The sequence below is a fragment of the Zalophus californianus genome, chromosome X (genome assembly GCF_009762305.2).
Source record: "Zalophus californianus isolate mZalCal1 chromosome X, mZalCal1.pri.v2, whole genome shotgun sequence".
In the NCBI taxonomy this organism is placed as follows: Eukaryota; Metazoa; Chordata; class Mammalia; order Carnivora; family Otariidae; genus Zalophus; species Zalophus californianus.
Window position 1 is genome coordinate 18252623 of NC_045612.1, and position 25885 is coordinate 18278507.

Here is a 25885-nt window from a genome sequence, read left to right on the forward strand (position 1 = left end):
GCAGCTACATTATAATACAGAGCAGCACCAACCCATAGGTTCTTGATCTGAAGGAGGAACTCTAAGACTTTTATTTTTTTTCCCATAAAATGTTCAGTGTCTTAGCATTTCTTTGACCTGGAGCACTTTGAAGCTTAAACGGTGAACTCTGACATTGTATAGCTGTTTTAAATTAAAACACCTCTGAAATGCCTCTCTGCCCCCACCCTTAAAACCTATACAACTGTAGGTGCCATTCACTAGAAATGCAAGAAAGTATTCAGTTATTTATTAAATGAGTCATCAAAGCACAAGTCAAATAGTTTCCAACATCCTACTTTTACACTAAACGATGTGTGCCAATTTTATGAGCAATATAATAAAAGTCCAATATTAGGGAAGGACCTGTGGTTGCCTTTGGAATCTTCTCTTTTGGATCGTGAACTAGCAATAGCAGTGGATTGACACAAGGCTTTGCGTATTGATCTCAATTGCCAGGCTTTAGTTTCCCAGCATGTGAGAGCTACGTGTGCAACCTGCGGGACACATACTAACGCAGCTCAGCATACCTTCTTCATTATGTCCCAGACGAACCAGCAGCACCTGGCTGGGCTGCTAGGGTTTCGAGCAAGGTATGGGAAGTGGACCAGATGGCATTTCCAGGTCACTTCATACCCCAACACTCCCCAGCTTTGATTTCTAGAAAAGTGTTACCTGCATCTGGACACTCAGTTGAGAGACTTCCACACAAGAAAATTTATCCCCCCCCCCCCCAAAAAAAAATCATAAATCACACCCAAGAATGCAAGGGAAAAAATGGAAAAAAACCCAAGTCACTGGAAAGACATTTTTCCTCTAATTAAAACGCTTAACCCGTATGCTTCATATTTAGCACAGCCCCGAGCTGGTGTTGATTGCTATTGAGGAGTGAAATGGGACACGTTTCCTTGGCGAGAGCAGCAGTTCTGAAACCTTAGGGGAAGCAGAGTCGCAGATGGCTAGGCTCCATGCCCAGGATCTCTGATCCGGTGGGTTTAGGGTGGGGCCCAAGAACTTGCATTTCTAACAAGTGCCCTGGTGATGTGGTGTTGATGTTGGCCTGTTGTGGGACCACACTTGAGAATCACTTGGGATTTTAGAATTAGAGGCCTCTCAGGTACCTGATTTGAGTAATGCTTTTCATATGGTTCCCCTAGCTCCTTGTGTACTTTCTGGTCTTCTTCCGGGGAAGAGAACTTGGGTAAAAACGCCAGGCTGTGCACTTGTAATGGAGGTGAGGAGTTGACTTGTGTCCCCGTTCTTCTGGGGACACAAGTTTTTAGCTTTTTAGCTCTTCAGAGGGAATCCATTTCCCTTTGTCTCCTTCTTCAGGAGGGCCCAGGAAATATAAAACAAGCGAAACTCAATCAAAGTAAAAAGAAAGAGCTCCTCTCCCCACAAAAATACCCCGCAAACAAAACACACATAGTTTGAAAAGCTGGAACCCAGAAGACTCTGGGCTTTGAGGCTCAAGCCACCGTGTGGTTGACGAGTTGGGGGCGTAGGTATGGAATCTCTCGGAAGTAAGCAGTCACACGCATCCCCTCCAAAAGGCTTCAGCGTTTCCAGGGCAGGTTTTGAGAAACTATTGGAAGTAGTTTTCAGCCTCTCATTTGCCCGCCCAACATGAGAAGATAATGGCTTTGTTGCGCTATTGCATTTTGAGAAGATTGCTAATGTTCTTCTGGCTTCAAAGGAGGCACCAGATTTTTTTCTTCTGCTCCATGTTCACTTGGAGGCACTTTCTTAATTGATGTGGTCCTTATATTTTGCTTTAGTATTTATTACATTTCCTGCTTGAAAACTTAATATCGTGAAGTATTTTATTTTTATACCAGCCATAGGTTCATTAAGAATGATTGTTACGGATACACCATTAGCTCTTCTCTTCTTTGAACTGCCTAACAAAAGCTTCGGGAGAAACTAATTTGCCCTTTGTACTTAAGAGATTAAAATCTTTTAACACTCAGGCCAGAAAGTAAAGGTGGAATAACCAGGTATTCTTACATATTTTTCTGTTATTTTCCCTGTTGTCTGGTTAAATATACCAAATCTGTGGTTGAGTCTGCTAGGCATTGCACGTCTCTCTACCCCCTCTGCCCCCTTCCCCCTTCTTTCCCTCTCTCCCCACCTCCACCCCCAAAGAATCTCATGATGTTACCATATGAATCCTTTAAGAACCCAAGGTCAACTTGGATACCCCACTTTTTCACAGGGAACACCTGAGAACTTATTTTCAGAAAACCTCAGTGCTAGCTTTTGTGGTATTTCATTATGTTTCTTGGCCTCCAGCATGTCCCAAGCAGTGTTCTTGCATGTCACGTAGATGTAAGGAGAAAAGAAAAAAAAACTGTGTCCAAGTAAAACAACATGTTTTGAAAATACCTGTCCTGGTGTCAGGTTTCAGTTAGGAGGCATCGTTAGCTTTGGTTTAGATTCTTGCAGTAGAAAGTTCTGGCAAACCTCATGTTTTAGACTTCATGTACCCATTTTTATCAAGTTCTTTATTTTCCTTGTGACTGAATGAGAGAAGTGTCTGTGTTTGTGTGTGTGTGCGTGTATGCGCATACAAGCATGTTTTATATTGACGCCTGAGAAGTTGTTGGTCTAAAATAATCATTTTCCCCCTTTCTTAGGTGTAGACACGTGTAGGTGACTGTGACTCGTGACCTAGATTTCCTTTCATTGACACGAAAAGGAATCCACCTTATATACGAGTGTGTTTTCCAAATTCATTTTGTCATATTTTTTCCTGTTTTCAAACTGACCTGAAAAATGCTTTGTTACTTAATTACTGAAAACCCTTTCTTCCTTTTTTTTCTTTTTTTGTTTTGTGTTTAGAATTCTTCAAAGAACTACTGGAAAATGCAGAGAAATCCCTGAATGACATGTTTGTGAAGACTTATGGCCGCTTATACATGCAAAATTCTGAGCTATTTAAAGATCTCTTTGGAGAGCTGAAGCGCTACTACGTGGCAGGAAGCGTGAACCTGGAAGAAATGCTAAGTGACTTCTGGGCTCGCCTTCTGGAGCGGATGTTCCGCCTGGTGAACTCCCAGTACCACTTCACGGATGAGTATCTGGAATGCGTGAGCAAGTACACCGAGCAGCTGAAGCCCTTCGGAGACGTCCCTCGGAAACTGAAGCTGCAGGTTACACGTGCATTTGTAGCTGCCCGTACTTTTGCTCAAGGCTTAGCGGTCGCAAGAGATGTAGTGAGCAAAGTCTCTGTGGTGAGTGCTCTTTACATCCCGTGTGTTTGTTTTTGTTGTTTCATTTTAAAAGAAAGTTTGGGGGGGCGCGCAGTCGGTTGGGCATCAGACTCTTGATTTCGATTCAGGTCGTGATCTTAGGGTCATGGGATAGAGCCCTGGGGCAGGCTCCATGCTCAGCAGGGAGTCTGCTTGGGGTTCTCTCTCTCCAGCTCTCCCCCACTTGCTTGTGTGTGCGCACTCTCTCTCTCTCTCAAATAAATACAGTTAAACAAAGAAAATTTGGGAGGTAGAAAAATCAGTAGAATTCCATGGACACGATAACCATTTCCTTCTACTCTCTTCTTTCTCTCAGCCTTTCCCTCACACACTTTATTCTGATACAGATACGCCCTATAGTTAGAGACCATGCTGTGATGAACATCATCCTATAACATCGTTCTTTGCAGTGGTTTCTTGGGTAGCTATTCTTGGAAGCAGAATGTACGCTCACTTTGGAACCTGGTTTAGTGTCGCCATGCTCTTTTCAGCTCCTGTTCTACTTCCCCTCCAGAGAAAGCAGCAGACAGGCTCCATATTTGGTTGCTTTGAGTGACTAGGTTTGGGCCTGCTAGTTACAGTCTAGAGCAGTATTGAACATGCATTAGTACGTGGTTCCTTGTTTTCAGGTACACTCAGAGCTCTTTAGAAGGCAGAGCTTTTTATGACAGTTAGTGGGGGCCACGTGCTCTTGACTTACGGCTTTGTTTATAGGGTTACCGATAGAGAGAATGAAATTGTAATATGTAGGCAAGAGCAGATTGAAATGAAGCACATTTCCCTCATTTGTAAGCTAAAGGAATTGGACAGTGTTCTTTGAAGCCAGCTTAAGGGGGTATTTCAGGGGCCTCCTTGAGGAGAGGCAAGGGAGACGTGGGGAGTCTGCCAGTAAGCGAGACTCTGCGTCCGTGACTTTACCTCCTGGCTATACCAGAGAAACTTTGCTTTTCTCTCTTTTCAAAGGAGAGGGTTTTTGTTTTTTTTTTAAGATTTAATTTATCTATTTTGAGAGCAAGCAGGGGGAGGAAGAGGGAGAGAGAATCTGGAGCAGACTCCCCGCTGAGCACGGAGCCCGGCGCAGGGCTCGATCTCACGACTCTGAGATCGTGACCTGAGCCAAAATCAAGAATCGGACACTTAAACTGACTGAGCCACCCAGGTGCCCCTCAAAGTAGAGTTTTGAACAAGATTTCAAGGGGGAAAAGGTTCTATGGCTCCTTCGCTCCCTGCTCCCCCAGAAAAAAAAGAAATTTGAAAACTTCTGGAAGGTCTTTCTGCCTCTACCCTTCCATGACTTAATACCGGCAAAGAAACAGTAATTTGGGACAAGTTACCTTTGGAAGACTCATCTTGGTGCTGTTACATTTCAGCCCTCAAAGGAAAAGCCAAATTGTAGTCCATTCACTAAAAAGTATTGCAGACAGAAGGACAGCAGCTCCTACTGAGGCCATCTGGTGGTTTTGAGGACTGGAGGGCGTGGTCAAAACGAAAACTGAATAGCGATACAAACATCTGGGGTATCAGTCTGATTGCCTGTCAGTTCATTTAGAGTTTGGGTGACCACATAATTTATTGTCCAAACCAGGATGCTTATTGTCTAAACCAAGAGATGCTTCTTATGAAGTCTTACCCAGATGGCGTGTGCCGCTAAGTTTGAAGAAGCAAGCAGGCTTGTCCTGAGCAGGCCAGGCTTCGTGGTTACCCTAGTTAGAGAGGAAGCCTAGATGTTACCCCAGTGAAGGTAAGATTCTAAAGAATCATGTACCATAAAAATTAGGTGTTTCTAAGATGTTTCATCCTAGGATTGGGTGATAGGAGGCTTAGTTGATTTGTCGTCGTCACTATTGCAGGTTTGTATGTTCTCTCTCATCTTCAGGCACATAAACTTTCAGGGAACAACAGTTCTTTCCAGCATGTTTTTGTTGACTCCTTTTCCTCCTGGTAATTCTTATAATTTGCAAAAATTTGTTGGGGCATAGGAGAGTGGGTGGGAGCAAGTAGGGAGGGTGATGGTTATAATTAAAGGAATAGTCTGATTCCTGAACTTCTGCCAACCTCAGCAACCATTATGAATCTTGCAGATGCTCACGTCAGAGTCCTGAAACAAGGCACAGTTATTCCACACCACGGTTATTTACATGGTAGCTCACCTAAAACATCTGCCCTCCTTCATCGAGTCCTTGCATTCATCCTCAACTGAATAGGCGGAAAGGCGCTGCTGTGTGGTTTGAATGAGTGTGTGTGTGTGTGTGTGTGTGTGCGCGTGCACACTCGTGTGGAAGAGAAAGGCAAGAAGTAGAAAGACCTTTGCAAGCATCTGAAAAATGGTTGTTTTCCATTAGCCATCTTCCTTTCAGTTCTTGGGAAGAGGGACCAGGCCGGCAGAAGTCTGGTTAGCCTCACTTTGCTAAGTTGGAAACCCCCTTCGAGAACTGAGATTCCAGAACCTCCAACTCACAGTGGAAGGCAGTAGATGAAATAAGGAAGTGCTTTAGAGACCCTTCATTGCAGATTTAGAAGATCAAGGGCTAGAAGAAGGCTTGCTGTTGTCCAATCTCCCCCGCCTCCCAGGGTAGGGAGAAGGAAGCAGTTATGGCTTCCCCGTGTCACATTCTTCTTGACATGGTTCTCAGAATTCATGGTGGGAAACCCATAAGATTGGCTTTTGTATAAACGATTCAAACACCCTTAACTATACAATAAAGAGTATGTGACTCAAAAGAGTCACAATTTCTGGTGTTTCTTCTGGTATGAATTTTTTTTCCAGCAAGAGATTTCCTGTGTACCTTAGTATTGTTAGGTTGTTTGAGAAAGTTCCTTTCTAAATATAACCCTAAATTTGCTTCAGAATTGATCTGTATTCTACGTTCATTGTATTTTCTCATATCTGTGTAAGAGATGTTTGCGTAGTTAAATGAGAATACAATGAATACAAGGTATAAGGCTTAATTTGAGCAAACATTGCTTGCCAATTGGTTAGTTAAAAATACTCTTTTATGTCTACTTAAAAGTTGAATTTGTAACTGGAAGCTTTTTAATAATGTTTTGCTTCCCTACTGAGCTTCTTCTAGACTTAAGGACTGATTTGAAATCAAACCCTTCAACTAAGTTGGGTCATGTTATCTAAATAACACAATGACAAGATACTCAGGTATCAGGTCAATTTCTAAAGGAGTTAAAACACAAATTACTGAAAAATCTCTCATCTATATAATGTTTCTGCCTAGAATTATCTAAAGAATACTTGGATATTTGAGAAAATACTTAGTACGTTAATTTCTGGAGTATGACTCCTAAATAAACCAATTTTAATTTAAGATACAGTGGTATGGGGAAGACAGTAAATGATCTGACTATGAAAACCTTATTTCAGGGGGCGTCTGGGTGGCTGTCGTTAGGCGTCTGCCTTCGGCTCAGGTCATGATCCCAGGGTCCTGGGATCGAGCCCTGTGTCGGGCCCCCTGCTCTGAGGGAAGCCTGCTTTTCCCTCTCCCACTCTCCCTGCTTGTGTTCCCTCTCTCGCTGTGTCTGTCTGTCAAATAAATAAATAAATAAAATCTTTTGGGCATGTTGGAAACAAAGTCTACAGTTGCTGTCCAAGGGTTGTCTGCAGGTGGGACTAGAGCAACTCAAGAAATAGACACTCTTTTTGGTGTCCAGTGGAATGAATTACCTTGGGCTTGGAAAAGACCATTCAGAGTGGAGACTATATTTCCTAATTAAAGAGAGTCACCTCACCCACCTCATCTACAAAGAGGTCTCTGAAAGTCAAATATGAGAAGCATTGGGGTCTTGGGGGTAGGTACTGCATACTTAACTCAAACACGTTCCCGCTTTCTCTTCATAAGTGGATGCCCTGTTTTTCCAGCTTGCTTTTGCCACACAACGGTTGTAGTTAAATGCTGAGCAATGATTTGATTATCACTAAGCCTTTTAAAGGCCATTAGCACCAGTAAGCTTAACTTACTTCAAGAGAAAGTCACCTCTTAGGCCAAGTATACTTGCCTTGCTTCAGATTTTTGGGCCTAAACCTGCAGTGATTGCAGCTTACTCCACTGAGCTTTACAATTCCAACTGCAGAAAAGTCCCTTTAATTGGTAACAAATGGTCCAAGAGCACCCTGGCACTACACATCTCTGTATGACTTAGTCCTTCGTTCCATGTCATGGTTCATGATGCATTTCTTACTGACCTGCTCTAGCAGCAGTTTTGCCTGGAAGGGTGAAGTCTGTTGTGGTCTTTCAGAAATGCACGAGTGGTTACATGCACCATGAAAATGAATAGCTCCCATGCCAGAGAGAGTTGCATTCTCGTGGTTTCAATTAACACTGACATAATGGGACTATGTCTGTACCCCCACCCCAAACTCCAGGGGCTATAATTAGAAAGCAGTGCCTCACCATTGTGATGTCTAAGTGATTGTCCTGCCTCGAGAACAATTTCCATTGCCCCCCCCCCCTTCAATTTCGTCTGTTCACAACGCCCTGACACCTGCAAGAGTACTGCACAAATGATCTTGCCATTTCCTGCATCATTATAAATGTAAAATCTAATAAAGGTCTATCCATAAAGCTTTTAAGAAGCTAGGTGTAGACATTTGTTCAAACCTGAATATTTGTGTACACTCACCATCTTCAACAACTCGGATTGTGAAGAGGAAGGTGGGACTGTAGCCGATCGTGGCGGACGACGTGGGCCAGCAGGAGCGTGGAAAGTGTTAAGGACTTGAGACAGCGTGCTCTCGGAACAAAAATCGAGCCCTCTGCAAGGAGCTTAACACAACGATGCTTCAGTTTTATCGACAGCACATCAACAAATACTCCTGAACGGGCCCTGGTTTGTTCCACGTATTTTGTTATGTCTTGAAAATTCTGTTCTCTGGAATAGGAACATCTCATCCTTCTTTCTTTTTGTGTGTGCGGTGAATTCAGACTAGGAAGTTGTTGTGGTGCCTGGGCGGCTCAGTCGGTGAAGCGTCTGCCTTCGGCTCAGGTCGTGATCCCAGGGTGCTGGGATCGAGCCCCGCATCGGGCTCCCTGATCAGTGGGGAGCCTGCTTCTCCCTTTCCCTCTGCCCCGCCCCCCTGCCATCCCCGGCTCGTGTTCGCTCGCACGCGCTCTCTCTCAATCTCTCTCTCAAATAAATAAAATCTTAAAAAAAAAAAAAAAAAAACCCTAGGAAGTTGTTGAATAAACTCATCACATCTCACAACATGTTTGGGTTTCCTATCTTTTTTTAATCATAATTTTGGGAAATATTTCCCCTTATTTTTATTGGGTGCTTATGTTACCAAGCAACAGATAAAAATCTAGGTCTTTTTTGTTTGTTTGGTGCAGTTAGCTTTGCAGACCAAAAAAAATGTTGCAGCAAATGTATGTTAGGGACTGGAATAAACTAAAAGGAAATGTGTTTTTAACTTGAGTGCAGCATGTTGACTGCCATCACTACGTAGTGTGGCTTAAGGTTTCTTCAGAATCACCGAAATGAAATCCAGGCTGCATGAAGAGTTCTTATCCAGCAGTTTTCTTTTTTCAGGCTGCTTGCAGTAGTTTTCAATGTGGTGTTTGGAAAATGCAGGTTATTGAGTAGAAAGTCTCAATCTATATTAAAAGAGTCTTTGCAGAGAAGGGGCCTTTTCTGCAAAGGCTTTTTATGGCAGAAATGGCGTGCAGATGTCGATGTCAGATGTATATTGGGTGGCAGGAATGAGTATCCTACAAAAGGGAAATGAGGATTCCCCCCCCCACACACTGACTTTTACCATGAAACACAGACAGCCTCCTGAAATCCTAAGGCACTTCAATGTTTAGAAAGACCCTTGTCAGTCTTGAAGGATTTTATAAGACTTGGAAGTTGGCTATTAATATCTTGTCATTATGGGTCGGTAACTCAGATTTTGATTTGAGGGCAAACAGAAGTATTGAGTCCAGATGATGTCCCTTTTCTACCATACTGTCCCCCAAAACTAAACAAGTCAGACCACCTCATTCTCACATAAATGATGTCAAACCCTTTTTCTTACAAAATATCCCACTTCCTAGTAGAAATTGATCATCTCTGCTACATTTAGCCATAATTCTTTAAAAATGTTAAAACTTGGGTAAAACATGTGTATTGTTTTCTGGTGTTCGTTTGTTTAAGTGGGCTCTTTTTTCCTCCATGTGCAGCAGTGTTTACCGGAGCTTTTGAGTTCTTTGTGAGCAAGGGCCGGTGGGTGGTGTATGTATATGTATATATATATAATTTTCCTTCGCCCCTGTGCCATCTCGACCTATTGTGAAGATTTGGCAATGGCTGAGGAAGTCCTTGTTGTTCATTAAACAGTATGTCATTTCATCGAAGGGTCTAGTCAAGCACATCCACCACGTGGATGGAATCCTAACTTGCCCTCCAACGTAAAAAATGGTTTCATTTGGTCACTACACTTGAAAACCGCAAATTCGCACCAGAAAACCATCCAGCCTCATCGCTGAGCGTTTGCTGTGTGTGGATCCCCTGTGCTAGGTCTGGGGCGCTGTGGGGAAAGGACCAAGCTTCCTGTGCTCCCCTCAAGTTTCTTTTACTGTTCTGTTCCTCAAAAGAAGCCATTCTGATACACATCGAGGAAGTTGAGTGTACCTGCTCTAGAACCAAAATTCCCACTTTCAAATCTTGGCCATTCCCTCGAAGATCTTGTCTGAGTCCCTTAATCTCTTTTGACCTCTGCTTTTGCACGTGTGAAATGAATGGATAATATGCCTCATATGATTATGGGGAGGCTTAAAATGAGTTTAATACATGCAAAGTAGAAGAGAACCTGGCACATAGTAAGTACCTTGTAACTGTATCTTATATATCAATAAAATCCATTAAAAGCTATCAGTAGACAGGTAATTCTGACATAGAACAGAATATTCTTCTCTTCGGTTTTGACATCAAGACCCTGCATGATCATGAAACCACAGAAGCTAAATAAGCATTTTTTCCTGAGACCATTGATCCATTCTTTGTGTTAGTGCTTCAAAGGGGGAAGGGAGGAGTGGACAGTTTTCCCTCCTCTGCTTCTAAATGTCATTTTGAGAAAGAACTAATCTCTAAGAGAGGTTTGAAAAATGTGCCTTTTATCAAAGCAATCGTAACCCCCCTACTCCTGTGCCCCAAGGATTCCAGCATCGGGGCTCAACAGACCCTTCTAAACAAAAGGAAGACCTCAAATGTTAGTCAAGAGCTGTGACCCAAAGGAGCAATTATGTTGAACATTTTAAGTGGTATGTCATGCCATAGAGCATCAGTATAGAATTGAGGATTAAAAGACAACCTTGGAGTATAGTTGCCCCTTGTGTTAATCCCCACGGGGCAGGATCTGCCACTTGGACTTGGGTCCCCACGTAAATGTACTTTAGTAAGTAAGTTATTTAGGGACTCAAGAAGCAATTGATTTTGAGGATTATGAGGGAGTAGAATGTGAATGAACTTGAATTTTTAAAAAAATTTTTTTTAAAGATTTTTATTTGAGAAAGAGAGCACTTGCACACGAGTGGGGAGAGAGGCAGAGGGAGAAGCAGAGTTCCCGCTGAGCAGGGAGCCTGACATGGGGTTCGATCCCAGGACCCCGGGATCATGGCCTGAGCGGAAGGCAGACGCTCAACTGCCTGAGCCAGCCAGGCGCCCCTGAACTTGAATTTGTATTCAAAATAAATAAAGCCCCTGAAAATTCCAAAAGCTAGTCAACCATTTTGTTTCTCCACTGGGTACTCCAGAGCCAAAATGGAGAAGTGGGCCTTGGCACCCTGGGTTCACCATCCTGAGCTTGGTTGGGTCTGTGAGAGTGGGGACCGAAGGCCTGGGGGACGGTCACGTTATTGGTACTTCCTCTGGGGGGCTGAGCATTGCAGGGGACGCCTGTTTCTTTCCGTTCCCTGACTGTGTTAAAACCCTTCTCTAGGGGCGCCTGGGTGGCTCAGTTAGTTAAGTGTCTGCCTTCAGTTCGGGTCATGATCTTGGGGTCCTGGGATAGAGCCCCGTGGCGGGCTCCCTGCTCAGAGGGGGAGCCCGCTTCTCTCTCTCCCTCTGCCCCTCCTCCTTCTCTGTCCCAGGGCCTCATCCCCACGCAGGGGTTTTGTTTCCCAAGTCTGAATAATGTGACGTTGCGCGTAGCGGTCTCAGTAGTGGTCCTGAGACCACAAAGACTGCGTTTGATTTTCTACAGCCTGGGTATTGCTCATGTCCTTGCCCATCGTGGTTTTCTTAGAACTTGGCCATCTCTCTTCTCGGTTCTGGTATTTAGTATTTCCATAGCATGTTATAGCTGAGTTCGTGGTGATCCTTTTTAGTAGTTAGACAACCAGTCACGTGTAGAGCATGAGCCAGTACTTAGCCAGAGAACGAAGTGGAAAAAGTCAGCCAAACCCAGCTTCATAATCTTCCTTTAATAAAACTCCGTGTCATTTTGTTCGGTCCCAGTCTTTAAAACTGGAGCTGACATCTCCCTGTGTAGTAGACCAGGTCTGCTGCATCACAGATTTGACCTACGATGGAACAAAGAATGGAGCGGACCTTGGAGAGAGTTAAGAAAACAAATGGAAGGGTCTTTTTTGGGGCGGGGGGGGAAAGTTTGTCAAATAGATCTGTTGTGTTTTAGATTTTGGCTTATTTCCTAAAGGCCCATACCATTTTGGAATGTGTTTGTGCTTTTGAGAACAGTTTCCCTACTCTAATACAGAGATTCCTACTTGCTACCTAATCACAAGTACATTCCAGAATAATCCCCAACACGAGATAGGTGCTCAGTAACTATTTGTTGACACTTGAGCTTTGTACATGTTTCCGTAGTAGGGCATGGTTTCCGCTGAAGCATAATATTTAACAAATGCCACAGGCTGTAATCCGATTTCTCATAGGCATTTGCGTACTAACCCTTCGCCTCTCTGCAATACAGCCAGTTAGGGGTATCATCAACCTGGAGCCGAACTATAGCAATACAGAGGAAAACAACAAGTGTGCCTAAGATGAGGGTCCATGGCCCGTGTTGGAGAAGGCCAGGAACCGGGAGCTCTCTGGGCAATGTTTGATAAGGTGCAGTGCTCGAATCCAGTGTAGCGGGGGCACCACATCAGCAAGTCAGTTCATCTGTGTGGCCTTGCTTTTCTTGTCTCTTAAATGCGAGAGCCGGACGATGTGACCTCTGAGGCCCGTTCCAGCTCTGACTAATGTGATCCTGGGATTCTCCAGCCACCTCCTCTCTCCAGGCTTGCGTGCTCACCTGTAAAGTGAGGGGGTGGGGTAGACAGGTCTTGAAGTCCTAACTATCGGTGACTTTAAAAGAATGGACTTTTAGCTATCCAGAAAATCTAGCCCTCCAGACTGGCCATCCCCCCAGGATAGTGGGTAGCCAAGATTTCACTGCCCATTAAAGCACAGTGAAAAGGACTAATCTGGGCTCGGTTAAAACTGCGGCAGGTCCTAATTCTTGGGAGGGGCTGTTGACTTCGACATACACAATGACCAGCTTGTTGGAGGCCAGAGTCCTGGTGGGGATAAGAGGTGGGGTGTGTGTGTACATCAGATAGGAGCCCAGGGGTGTTAAGTTTTCCTCCTGACAGTTCTAATCCCTCGTTCCTGTTCCTAAGGCTACTGTTGATAAGCGGTCTCCACAGTCACACTCCGGAGCAGGTGAAGTGCATCCCAGCATCTGTTCCCTGCCCCGGTATCTTGGAAAGTTTGCTCAGAACACTGGTTGGGTACTGACAGAGGGGAACACACTAATCCTCTGATAGCGACTCGGAAAGCAGAGGGCGGGGCAGAGAGAACAAGAAGACAGAAACCTTGGGTTAGCTGCCCATGAGTGATGGCTGGCCATGATCCTTTCTAAGCATTGATGAAGATGCAGGGCAGGTGGCACCCGCTCTTGTGTGCCTAAGACACTGTCACTGGAGAAGCGGAAAGAGGACACAACGCCTCATTTCTCCACCGAGGACAGCCAGTACCACGTTTATCCTTGCTGCTTCCCTTCCTCGTGAACTTTTCATAGCCCCCCGTGGCCTGCCAAATGGTATCTGTTTCTGCCTGGTCTTCACGTGCCTTTCAGTTCTGGCTACGCACACGCTCCTTCCTGGGCAGCCAGCCAGCCGTCTTTCCCACAATTCCTCAACCCCAGGCACCCGGCGTTCTCCCTGGTGGGGGTGTTCTCCCTTCAGTGGGCCAGTTAAATCCAACCCTTTCTCCCCAGTGTAACCGAAGTCTCCTGTCTTCCATCGAGTGTTCCCTGGGCGCTCTGCTTTACTGTTCCCAGGCCTTGGAAGGCCTTCACCTCACCCCAGGTTTAAATGTATTCACATTCTTGCCTGTAGGATACATTGAGTTTGGCCTTCAGCACAGCTCCTGGCACAGAAGGGAGTACACACTAGGTACCCCACTACACCTCGATGGGGGGCTAAGTGTCCGAGGCAGACCCAGTGATGGTAGAGGCCACAGCAGGCCATGCACGGTGGGCAGGAGAAGGTCATCTCTACTCCTGTGTCTCCTGGCCGATCCTGGAACTGTGTGTGTACGAGGACTTTGGAACAATTGAGCCACATAAAACGAGTGAGAGTGTGTGTGTGTGGGGGGGGGGCAGGGAGCGGGATGGAGGAAGCATGGGAGTCTACAGGGTGGGAAGTATGTGCACCTGGGTTATTTACGGTCAAGCGGTGTTCTTGCCTCGACCCCCACCCACCCACCTTCTTCCTTTTATCTAATCTTCCTCTAGAAGCAGCAGGCCAGGCCTGCTCAGTGTGATCCATCACAACTCATTCTTAAGTTGAATTCATGGCCAAACCTTCAAGGTCAACTGGATGCACTTGGAATGTCTGTGTTATCACTGCCCCACATTGTCTTTGTCTTCTCCCAAACTAGGTCAGTCCCACAGCGCAGTGTGCCGAGGCCTTGCTGAAGATGCTTTACTGCTCCCACTGCCAGGGGCTCGTGAGTGTGAAGCCGTGTTACAACTACTGCTCGAACATCATGAGAGGCTGTCTGGCCAACCAAGGGGATCTCGAGTTTGAATGGAACAATTTCATAGGTGAGTGAGCGAGGCAGGGGTTTGTGTCGCCGGAGAATGCTCAGCTTCCGGCCACAGGGAATATCGTAATTATCGTCCGTGGAAGTTCTCCTGTTTCTTATTTCTTGTTGGCCAGGGTTCCCACTATACTCAAAGTTCACACCGGTCTACAAGTAAATGTTCCTTGAACAAGTGGGTGGCGTTACGGAAGACCTCAGACACGGTGAATTGCAAGTTGTCATAAGGAGAATATGACTTCTTGGCACTTCCACCCCACAAGGTCCGTTTTAGTTTACACATCATAGGCTGTGTCCCTGTAAATGCTGGAGTACGGCCATCACTGACTGAGCTTTGAAATCGTTGTCTGTCACACTGTGACCGAGACTTCCACACACCGGCCGGATGCCCGTTGGGTATTTGAATCAAGTGAAACCGGATTGGAGGGACTTTAGGGGTTCTCTTTCTATAGAGAATTTAACAGTAACCGACTGCTCCGGTGAGCACGGAGGCCCTTTTGCTCTAGTCATCTTAGAGGTAAGCATTGTCACAGGTCCCTGGCACCCAGAATCCAGACAGCAATGTGAGTGGGGTACCCACTTTCCGAGAGGAGTCATCAGCATCAGTGGGAAAGGACAAGTTAAGGATCATTTAAATGTCCGGCCATTGACTTCGTTGATGTGCCCTTCATGCACACCTTAGTCCTGAAACCTCCATGACTGGTACGGAAGCTCCTGGTCCCCCATGCTAGTGGCACCTTGCACACGCGCGCGCACACACGCACACACGCATGCGCGCGCGCTAATGGCTCACAAAACAGACTCCGCTCTTCCCCCATCCCCGTCAGGTTTGTGTAATTGCAGAACATAAGTGGCTTTAGAAGCACCTGTTTTTCACTTGTTCACATCATGGGAACATGTATGCAATTTGCTGGCACCTTTGGGGCGGGGGATTGGAGTTGGAGAGAAGGCTTTTTAGTCTGCGTGAGAGCTAATTACCATATTAACTCTGTTTGAAAATGCATCACTAAATTGGCTCCAACAGATTCTTGAGAACACTGACACAGGAATAAAAAAAGATGTGAATATTAAGCACTTCAGCACAATTGTAGCCTAAATAGCTCAAAGCGAGAAGACCCGAGAAAATCTACACGCAGGAGAGCCGAGTCCCGGGAAAGGGAAGGCAGGGGCAGTGGAGGCCCATTGTGCCCAGAAGGAAGCCATGGGAGAAATTGTTGCTTTAAAATATTTCCCCCGGGAAAGAAAAGCTAGTGGCATTTCCAGATCTGAAGTTGATGTTTTTGCTCTTTTTTCAGTCTTACCCTCACCCCCACACCCACATGCCAAATTTGCAGTTCGCTTCTGCTAAATTCATTTTTGTAAATGTTGGTTAGCCTTTTTATTTTATAGCATCTAATGTACTCGTTCTCCGGGCAAAGGAGAATTCACTGTACAGCACAGACTGCACTATTAGTGTAGGGTGACAGCCCTCGAGTTTTGCCAACTTTTCTATGGATCGATCAAGAGTAAGGTGCAGAGGGCCGTGTCCCTCGCGCTATTATCTTATTCGAACATATCTGGCAGAAACGGTAACTCATTGTATTAAGATACAAATTCTCTTGTGCGCTTTTTTTTTTCATAATTTTCTGAAGAGTTTGCAGCTCCACATCAAATCAAAACCACACTGTGGCCTGCTTAATTAATGTTTTCAAGCAGGTACTCTAAAGCAAGGAGGAGTGAGTTGCTGTTGTTCTTGTTGAGAGTTTTAAAACCTACATTTGCTCTCTTTCAAGAAACAAAATTAAACCCAAGTGGAAATTGATCGGATTTCCCAATCCATTTTCTTCAGTTTTTGAAATGATCCTTTTTGGAGGGATGAGGTATATAATTGTATCTAAACTTAATTTTTAATGGGTATTTTATTCTTTATGTCCCATAAACTGATCTAACAGGCCAGGAGTAATAGACATTGTTAATCCCCAGTGCTTTTTTATGAATTTTCACGAGGGTTTAATTTGCTCTGTGGTTATAGAATTCAGTCCCAATTTACATGCCTCTGCTCGAAGTTCCTTTTTTTTTTTTTTCTTTGCAAAGAATATTTCTTACCCCTTTAAATGACTGCAGTTAATGAACGGCGAAGAGCTTTTCCCCCCCACTTCTTTAAATCAGATCTTGGGGTTAAGTCGGGAAACTGCCTTTTGCTTTCCCGGTGGGTCGAGAGGCTGAAGATGGGGGTTTGTGATTATTGGTGGCATAGTGCAAAAGGATTCTCTTTGCCTGGTGCGAGGGAGGGATGCTCTGTGGCTGGGTGGGGGTGACCCAGTGCCCATAGCCTGAGCGCTGAGAGCCCGAGGTTGGACCAGGCCCTTGAAGAGACTCAAGCTAAGTTTTCCACATCTGCCTTCTTGCTGCCATGGCCTCCTTTTCCCCCCCTCTCTCGAATTGTCGTCAGCCTTGATCCAGATGGATCCAAACAGTTGAAACACCCTGGACTTGGTTTTGTAAGAGGTTGCCTCAAAAGGTCGACCAAATACTCCCCACTGCCACCCCCAAAACAGTTTCTAGAGAGCCATACATTCTGCTTGGTGGCACCTTGTTTTCCATCACGTACTGTGGTTGCCTGAACATTCACCTGACGCCAACCTTACTCAGGTCGCAGGACTTTTGTGTTGGGGTGTCGGGGTGTCGGGGCTGCTGGGAGGAGGCAGTGACCCGTCAGATATCCTGGAAATGAGAGACCTTTAGCCTAGACCCACCAGAAGAAAAACAACCCCACAGCCACCGTCTTTGGATCTCCCTCGGGGCTGGCTGCTTCTAGGGAAGGGCCTCGTTGAGAGCCAACCAGGACTCCCCCCAGGGGCGGGAGGCCGCTCTGCGCATTCCTCAGCCGCCCCGCGCAGGACGCCATGGCACCGGCCCCAACAAAGGCCCGGCTTCCCTCCATTCCCAGAGTTGACAAAGACGCCAAACAGCCAGAAGAATCGGGTTTATGTTTCCTTTGAGCCTTTCACAAACACATTAGTGATCCAGCCTTTCCTCGCCACTAGGGGAATGAGTAGTTTCAAAATGCTCTGTTTTCTTTTCTTTTCTTTTTTTTTCTTGTTTAAACCTCTGCATTTTGGATGTTGATTATCTGTCTATTCATAATATTTTTATTTGGAGCAAGCGACTTCTTCTACAAAGAATGTGCTTTCTGTACGTGGCAGCCCTGATGCTTTGACAATGATGAACACATTGACGTTGTGCTCCACTTGTTTACAAAAGTCTCCTTTTGCTAGCACATCAAAAGCATTTTTCCCCCTCTAGTACAATGCTATATTCATGCTGGCAGTCTTTACTTAGAGGCTGGAAGCGTCACTTTATTGGTGCTTACCACAATGCAATCTGAAACTTTATTTAAAAAAAAAAAGTGCATTTCACGGAAATCTATTTGTGGTTTGTGACATTGGAATTGCAGCTTAGAGAAATGACCCCCATGCCTTCAAATGCTGTGTTGCGTCTCTTCTAGGTGGAAGGTGAAAGGTTGATGAGCAGATTGGGTTTCATTGACAGGCTGATGCCCAAACTCCTTTGCACCAGAAAGCTGAGGTAGAAGATGGTGGTGGCCTGCAGTCTTCTCAGAGAAGGGCCTATAGTCTTCTGGAAACTAGCCCTCCTTGCTGGGGAGCTGTCCTTGGCCTACCTGGAGGCTGTAGATAACGTGGGCCTAACGACCCTTTCCCTGCCGGGCCTTAAGCACCAGAGTGGAAAGGAGAGCAAACAAGCTGAAGAGTTCAGTGCTTGTCAGGAGGGCAGCAGCCTTTCCTCATTGCCAGTTTCCTCCAATTTTGACCAGGATAATCAGGCAAAAACACTAAGCCTCACAACCCCCACAAACACCTACGGCAGAAAAACAAGTACCGCATATTTTTGTTTAAGAGATGCGATGTGTACTAAAACATTCTAGACTCCTCCAGAAGGCCAAGGTGATTCGCAGAGTAATCCGTGAAGACTCACACTGTGAGCACAGGCTTTTTGTGTACTGTGTCTTGTGTTGTCTTTTCACCCGAATGAAAAGAGGCACATGTTTTGCTTTAACTTGAGGCCCTTGTGTTTGAAATGGGAAGTTTATCTTAATACAAAATTACATCTTTCAAATTTGCATTATTTGAAAAGTCATTAGAATTCCTAGGAACACTGTCATTTGTACTTTCCAACTGTGCGCTCAAGTTGCTGAAAGGGTTTCATTTAAAAAATGAAAGAAAGGAAATGATATGCCAGGATTTTAACGGATTTATGTTTTTGAGTCTTGTAAATGGAACCTAAATGAAAAGATCCTAGAAAGTCACTGGGAGAAGTGGCATGCTGTTCTGCCCCCAACCTTAGGTTTGTCAGCAGGGGCTAGCTCGGAGCCTTACATTGACAGCCACCGACACACGAGGAATGAATAATCAGTATAATAGAACGTTCCCGAGTGGGTTTCCTTGCTGTGGAATAAAGCATTCACCTGGCCATTTCACACTTTAGAGAGCTAGCAATACACGGGGACTAAATGCAGCCTGTGTAATAGAAACAGACGTAAAAACATGAATTGATTATGACGCATGCCTTCTTCCCTACCCCGCACCGGAAACAAAGGCAGTAAGGTAATCAGACTGATGACCCAAGGCTGAACTAACGGTTTACTTTTTCCTGCTGTATTGTTTTTTCTCCAAACGTCCTATTAGATGCGATGCTGATGGTGGCGGAGAGGCTCGAGGGTCCTTTCAACATCGAATCGGTCATGGATCCCATCGATGTGAAGATTTCCGATGCTATAATGAATATGCAGGAGAATAGTGTGCAAGTGTCTCAGAAGGTAATGAAGGCAGGATAACTGGCAAGGAGCAGCAGAGCCCTCCCTCCCCCACCGCCCATCTCCCCATCTTCCCACCTCCCCCTGCCCCCTCCGCCAGGGCTTGGGACCCAGCTTCCCTAATGGGACTGTGTTCGCTTTAATGCAGGTCTTCCAGGGATGTGGACCCCCCAAACCCCTCCCGGCCGGCCGGATTTCCCGATCCATCTCCGAGGGGGCTTTCAGTGCCCGCTTCAGACCGTATCACCCCGAGGAACGCCCGACCACGGCAGCTGGCACGAGTTTGGACCGACTGGTGAGCACTTTGGCGCAGGAACGGCCGCGTTTAATGACAAAGAACCGAAAACAGTTGCTCCGAATGCATCTTCCGTTGGAAGGCTTTCAAGTGCGGGTCTTTCAGGTGAAACTTTCCAAGCAGATTGCATGTGGATGTCCATAAATCTGCCTCTCATTTTCTAGCTCATAAAGTTCGTACGTCGTCAGGAAACACGACGCATCTCCTGTGAGCGCATCACTGTGCCCATTATAGGGAGCACAGAGCGATGAGACTCCTCCTCGTTCAGCGGGGCTTCACTAGCAAAGGGGATGAATAGGAAGCGCCGGGGCGGGGGGCGGGGGGTTGGAAGCGAGCCGCTTTGCCCTCGGCAGCGAGCTTCACGCGCCGTGGCCAGAGGGGGTGCCGTGGCAAGGCGGTATAGACACAGCAGCCGGAGGAGGAAAGCCTCGCGGGAGGAGACGGTGGCTTCTCCTTGTACCCACGGGGCCCGGAGGCCGGTGGGCCTCAGGTGGTAGCTGTAAATACAGAGGGAGAGTGGCCGGTGGATCGGGGCCACTCCTTCGGGGCCTGCGTTCCAACCGTTAGTTCACTTGAGCGAGTTTGTTCTTTTCCGTATAAATTTGATCTGCATTTTTGTCTTGTGACTCAAGTTGAAAATGAATCGCATAGCGCTCTGGAGCTACTTTAGAAATGATCAAAAGACACATCTGTAGGCAGTTGTGTGTTTTTACAGAGGTCTTTCTTCCCCCTCCCTCCCCCCCCCGCCCCCGGCCCTGCTAATGAGGTTACTGATGTCAAGGAGAAGCTGAAACAGGCCAAGAAGTTCTGGTCCTCTCTGCCCAGCAACGTGTGCAGCGATGGGAGGATGGCCGCCGGGAACGGGAACGAGGACGACTGCTGGGACGGGAAGGGCAAGAGCAGGTGAGGTGCGGGCAGGCGGGCCCCCTTCCCGCCTGCCCCCCGGGGGGTCACATGGGGGTTGCTCAGTAGTCACTCGAGGGAGGCATCACAAAGCACCGGACGGTAGGTAGCAACAGCGTGGATGGCTTCTAGACGTTCTAAGGCACGGGCTTTGTCCCGCAAGCCTTGGGAAGGCACCCGGCAGCCCCGTCTTTGCAGGATTTGATGCCTGTGCTCCTCGGCCCACCGGCCTGGCCCTCCTGAAGCTGCAGTTCCCCCAAGGCCTCGCTCCCTTCTTGGCTGATACCGTGTGTCACTGCCCTCCACACCCAAGTAACTTTGCTAAGGCCCCACTGTATCGGCCCTTGACTCTGACCCAGCAACCTCCGTAAAAGGGGTAGCGTTCCAAAAGGTGCCCGGCGAAGCGGAGAAACAAGAAATGGGAGAACTTGCCCCGGAATTGCACTCAGCGGGACTGCCAGGATCACGGCAGGATTCTCTGACCTTCGGCCACTCTGAGCTTTACCGACCCTCTTAGCGGAGTCATTTCTCATTTCAGATACCTGTTCGCAGTGACGGGAAACGGCTTAGCCAACCAGGGCAACAATCCGGAGGTCCAGGTGGACACCAGCAAACCGGACATCCTGATCCTTCGCCAGATCATGGCTCTCCGGGTTATGACCAGTAAAATGAAGAATGCTTACAATGGGAACGATGTGGACTTCTTTGACATCAGTAAGCATTTGTGGTTGGAAACTTACACATTGCTCTCGTACGCCGTGTGACGAGAACGGGCGGGATGAAATCTCTCTTCCATTTATTTTTTCTTTTTTTTTTTTAATAGGTGATGAGAGCAGTGGAGAGGGAAGCGGTAGCGGTTGCGAGTACCAGCAGTGCCCCTCGGAGTTGGAGCACAACGCCACTGAGCCCTCCGGGAAGAGCGCCAACGATCAGGCCGGCAGCGCCGGTGGCCTCGTGCGGGCACGGCCCTCCCTCCTGGCTGCCTTCTGCATCTTGCTCCTGGTCATGCAGAGAGAGTGGAGATAATTCTGAATCTTAGAAAGTTTTCTTCACAAAGTTAAAAAGGCACCGGTTATCACTTTTATACCATCCTAGTGACTTTGCTTTTTAAATGAATGGACAACGATGTACAGTTTTTACTATGTGGCCACTGGTTTAAAAAAAATGCTGACTTTGTGTTTTCATTCAGTTTTGCGGGGGGGGGGAGGGACTTGGATGTATAAAGGCGGTTCCTGGCGCCCCCCCCCGCCCCCCCCCCGAATCATGTTAAACGTGGCTGACAGTGTAGGTACAGAACTGTAGTTAGTTGTGCATTTGTGATTTTATCACTCTTGTTTGTTTTGTTTTTTTTTCTTTTTGTTTGTGGGTTTTTTTTTTTTCCCCTTCAATTATGATCTTACCTTGTTTCTTACAAGAAAACCAGGGTCCTTTCTTGGCATGTAACATGTACGTATTTCTGAAATATTAAATAGCTGTACAGAAGCAGGTTTTATTTATCATGTTATCTTATTAAAAGAAAAAGCCCAACAAGCAGTAAAATTTCCATTTATCCCTGTTGTTTTAGTTGCCTTATCTGGAGAGGAGCGGATGTGATTTTGTTTCTTCTTCTTCTTAAGTTAGGACAGAAGGTGAAGGCACAGGGAGGCTTCTGAGCCACTTGGTAGGTTGGGTTCAGGCATCGATACAAGAAGGCAGCTCTACTTCACTGATAGCCAGGGACTGGAAGAGACTGCAGATTATACCCGTCTTGGATGAATTGAATCACAGAAACTAAGGTCACAGGTCCATTTCTCGAACCCACTTATACTTAGAGCGGCGCCCATTTAGAAGAAGGCATTCAGGGTGTCTAAGTTATCACACGTTCACACTTAGTTTGGGGGTGGGTTTTTGTCTTTTTCTGTCTTAACCAGGCAGGTTAGCTAGCCGCTGTGTGCTGGTCTTCATGTCCACACTGACCTGCTTTGAATTCCTATCCCGATGGCAGAAATAAGTGCCCAAGAAGTTCATTTGGTCCCCCTTGTTACAGCATACCAGATTTCACACCCCACCATATAGAATAGAGAACTGTCTGGGGGCTAGCCAGAACCAGGGTACAGTCTGGGCTCACCACATAGCTGTCCACACTCCTCCAGCAAAGTTTCCGCCTTTGCATTTGGTTTTGGATCCCAGTTTTTGTAAAACAAGATTGCTAAAGTGTCCTACTTGAGTCGTCTTGCCCGGGGCCCCTCTGATCAGAAAGGCAAAGGGCTTGCTGTGGTTCACAGCCATGTGCTACCCTATCAGCCAAGAAGTCCGCCTGGGCGGGGGGGGGGTCTGGGTGTCCAGACTTTTTTTCACGTGTTCTTGTTGTTTGGAGGGGGACGGGAGGGAGTAGAGAGCCCAGAAGGCAATAGCTTAGCTGTGACCCTTAGCCACAATTCCGGGGTCGGGGGTGGGGGTGGGCACGGGGATCTGGCAAAGGCCATAACTGTTGTCCCAGGCCAAAGACAACTGCCTTGGCCCCTTAGGACCCCGTTCCTTGTATCCTTACCAAATGACAGCTTCCAAAACCATGAGAAGGTAACAGCTCCCTTTAAAAAGGAGTTCCCAAAAAGTCTTCAAAAAGAGAAAACCCCGCAAGTCTCTTCCTGCTTTAGACAGCCATTAAGATCTCCGATTCCACAGAAGCTAACACCCACAGAGAGGTGGTTTGTGTTCCTGTTCAATCTTCGGTTGTAAGACTAATTCTCTATTTTTATATTGAAACGTAATTACTTGATAGCTCAGGGTCTACATTTCATTCAACTTTTTTCACACCAAATTCTGCGAGAATGGTCAACATGGAATATTGGGGGCTGTTGTAAACAGAGGCTTAATATTATTAGAAGTAGCCAGTTATTTATTAAAGCATGATGTTAATAAAATAGGCATATTCTGGCTGGTGTGTATAAGTGTTTCTTTTTTTTTTTTTTTAAACGAATCACAGAAGACCTAAAGTTGAAAAGGTGCTCCATTTATGTATGAGGAAAAATGGATTGTAAATAGCTAAGCTGCCTTGTGAGAACTTGGAAAATGTGCTGATACTTAGTAACTACCTCAGTTGTGAGGAATTTCCTTTTTAGCTTAGACTGCTATTACTTTGACTTGGTAGAAATGAATCTGGTCTCCAAAATGTGGCTCAAAGAGTTATCCCCGTAGACCTTGTGAGATTGTTTTTAATTTAAAACCTTGAACTCTGCCCAGCTGTTTTCTTTCAGTCAGCTTCTCTACACCAATAACATTTTCCGAATTAAATATTCTTGAAGGTTCTTCTGGACTCTCACTGATTTGTTTTCTTTCTTTGCATTTTTTCCTGTTACCCTTTTATTATTTAAATTGTCTCTTGCTTTTGAACTTGAACTATGAAATAAACAAATCATAGATTTTTCCATTCAGATCTGACTGGGTAACTCTTGGCTTCTAAGCAGCCGGCAGGCTCACCATTGCACCCCGTCCCCTCCCCGCAAAAAAGAATAAAGGCAAGTTGAATATTCTAAAATCTTAAGAGTTCAGAGTATGAGGTAGAATAAAAAAGCTTTGTTGGTAGACCGGACTTTTCCAAAGTCTCAGTTAATAGCATGTGACTTTGTGTTTTACAAAGTCATTTGGAAATTATTTTTTCTTTCCAACACTTCACCGCCCTGTACCTTAAGAAAAAAACATTTTAACGACTCTTAGATTTACATTTTATTTCAAAAACAGTCCGTAATTAGCACCTACTACTTGATAAAAGACAAAGTACAAAGCATTGACATGCATTTTAAAACTTTCGTTCCTGCGTGTTAGAAACCTAACAGCTTACGTGAAGAAGAATTTGTCATTTGTGATTCTAGAGCCGGCATGAAAATAGATGTTGGTGATGCTATGCACAATTCTGCTTGCCCTTTGGTGTCTGCAGAATCCGTCCACTTGCCAGAGCTAAAGGGTGGCAAGTCAGTGACCGGATCTGCGAGAGGAGGCCTGCACGTGCACCTTCTCACTCTCGAGCAAATGCCCGACTACCAAATACCACTTTCTCTCTTCCTTGAAATAAGGGAACAAGGACTGAGAACTATTTTGTCAACTTAGAACCTCGCGGGGAAAATATAGCTGTGCGTTCTGCGATACACTTTATTGTAGAAGTTCGGTTTCTACTTTTAACCTCTTCTAGTTATTTTCTTCTGGAAGCCCTTAACAGAGGTGAAAAATCTCTGAAAGATAACCTGTGGTAATCTAGGAATACCAGCCCATCAGTAAGGCCAATCCATGTAGTGTTTACTTGTCTAATTTAGCTTTTCATTAGGTAATGTTATGACAGGGTTTAAAAACCAAAAGCTACATAAAGGTATAGAGTGAAAGTTTCCCTCCTGTTCCCCCATCCAACCGGTCCAGTTACCCCACACTCTAAATTCACTAAATTATTAGTTGATTATAAACACACACACACACACACACACACACACACACACACACACACACACACACACTCTGGCTTCTTCCAAAGTTTCCTTATGCATATGGAAGCAAATAAGAATAGAGATATCCCCCCCTTTTTTTGGTCAATTACATTATTGAGGGATCCCTAAAGATGTGGAGTCCCATTCTAAAGGCATGGTTGCTCAGTGGTGCCCCACTTGGGATTTTTACTGTATTTTGGCCCAGTTGAATCGAGGTGATTTTGTTTGTTTTCAAGAAACCAATCTTGAATGAGGAGCGGTTGGCGTTAGAGGGCTATAATCCCGGAGTGCATCACTAGGACACCGTCTGTTCACATTAAGATTCGTTCCCGGTAGTTTGTCTCCATATCCTCATCAGTGAAGAAGATACTGACTGGCCAAAGCAATCGGGAAGATCCTCTTAGAACACAGCACATGAACACCACTGTTAACGATTGGAAATGGTTCAAAGGAAATGTACCCCGGAAATGACTCCTATTAGAATAATGTACTCCATTTTTTTTAAGGTTTATTTGAGAGAGTGAGAGTATGTGGTGGGAGGGGCAGAGGGAGAGGGAGAGAGAATCTTAAGCAGACTCCACACCCAGCGTGGAGCCCGATGCTGGGCTCGATTTCACGACCCTGAGATCACAACTTGAGGCGAAGCCAAGAGTCGGATGCTTAACCCACTGTGCCACCCAGGCGCCCTAGAATAATGTACTCTTAATGTTTCCTCAAGCCCAGAGGCCTTGAAGCTGCAGCTGTATCACGCAGGGTGGAGATGAGAATAGTGGGAAATGCATACCTGGATCTTCTCAGTTGCCATATGAATTATCTGTCTGATGGCCAGCGAGCCATTAGAATACGTAAATGATTGTCAGAGTTCAGTTGTCATGTAAGGTTGAATTTTTATTCATCAGTGTTTGGAGACACTTTAGTCCATAAAATCTAGAGGAATCCATTTCTCAGCAAGAGTGTCCACGTGTGGCATTAAATGGACATTTTACTTTTGACAGTTCTTAAAGATAGGCGAGGAATCCTGGGAAAAGGCAAGATTGTTGGAAAGCAAAAAGTTTTCATGCATCAATCCTGCCGGCTAAAAGCTGATGAGAGTTGACCGGTCTGGTTAAAGAATGAA

The 25885-nt window shown here is 45.7% G+C and overlaps 1 protein-coding gene across 2 annotated transcripts in view; it reads left to right on the forward strand.

Annotated features, from left to right (window-relative positions):
* Nucleotides 1-23727, forward strand: part of GPC4 (glypican 4) — a 105448-nt gene extending 81721 nt beyond the window's left edge. The window contains exons 3-9 of one of the 2 annotated variants that reach the window (XM_027609320.2): nt 2860-3251; nt 14142-14307; nt 18989-19119; nt 19265-19411; nt 20178-20314; nt 20853-21028; nt 21138-23727. In XM_027609320.2, coding sequence (XP_027465121.1) covers nt 2860-3251; nt 14142-14307; nt 18989-19119; nt 19265-19411; nt 20178-20314; nt 20853-21028; nt 21138-21340 — 1352 coding nt within the window. In that variant the 3' untranslated portion in view covers nt 21341-23727. The remainder of the gene's footprint in view (nt 1-2859; nt 3252-14141; nt 14308-18988; nt 19120-19264; nt 19412-20177; nt 20315-20852; nt 21029-21137) is intronic. The other variant, XM_027609321.2, reaches the window with a different exon arrangement.
* The last annotated feature ends 2158 nt before the right edge of the window (nt 23728-25885 follow it).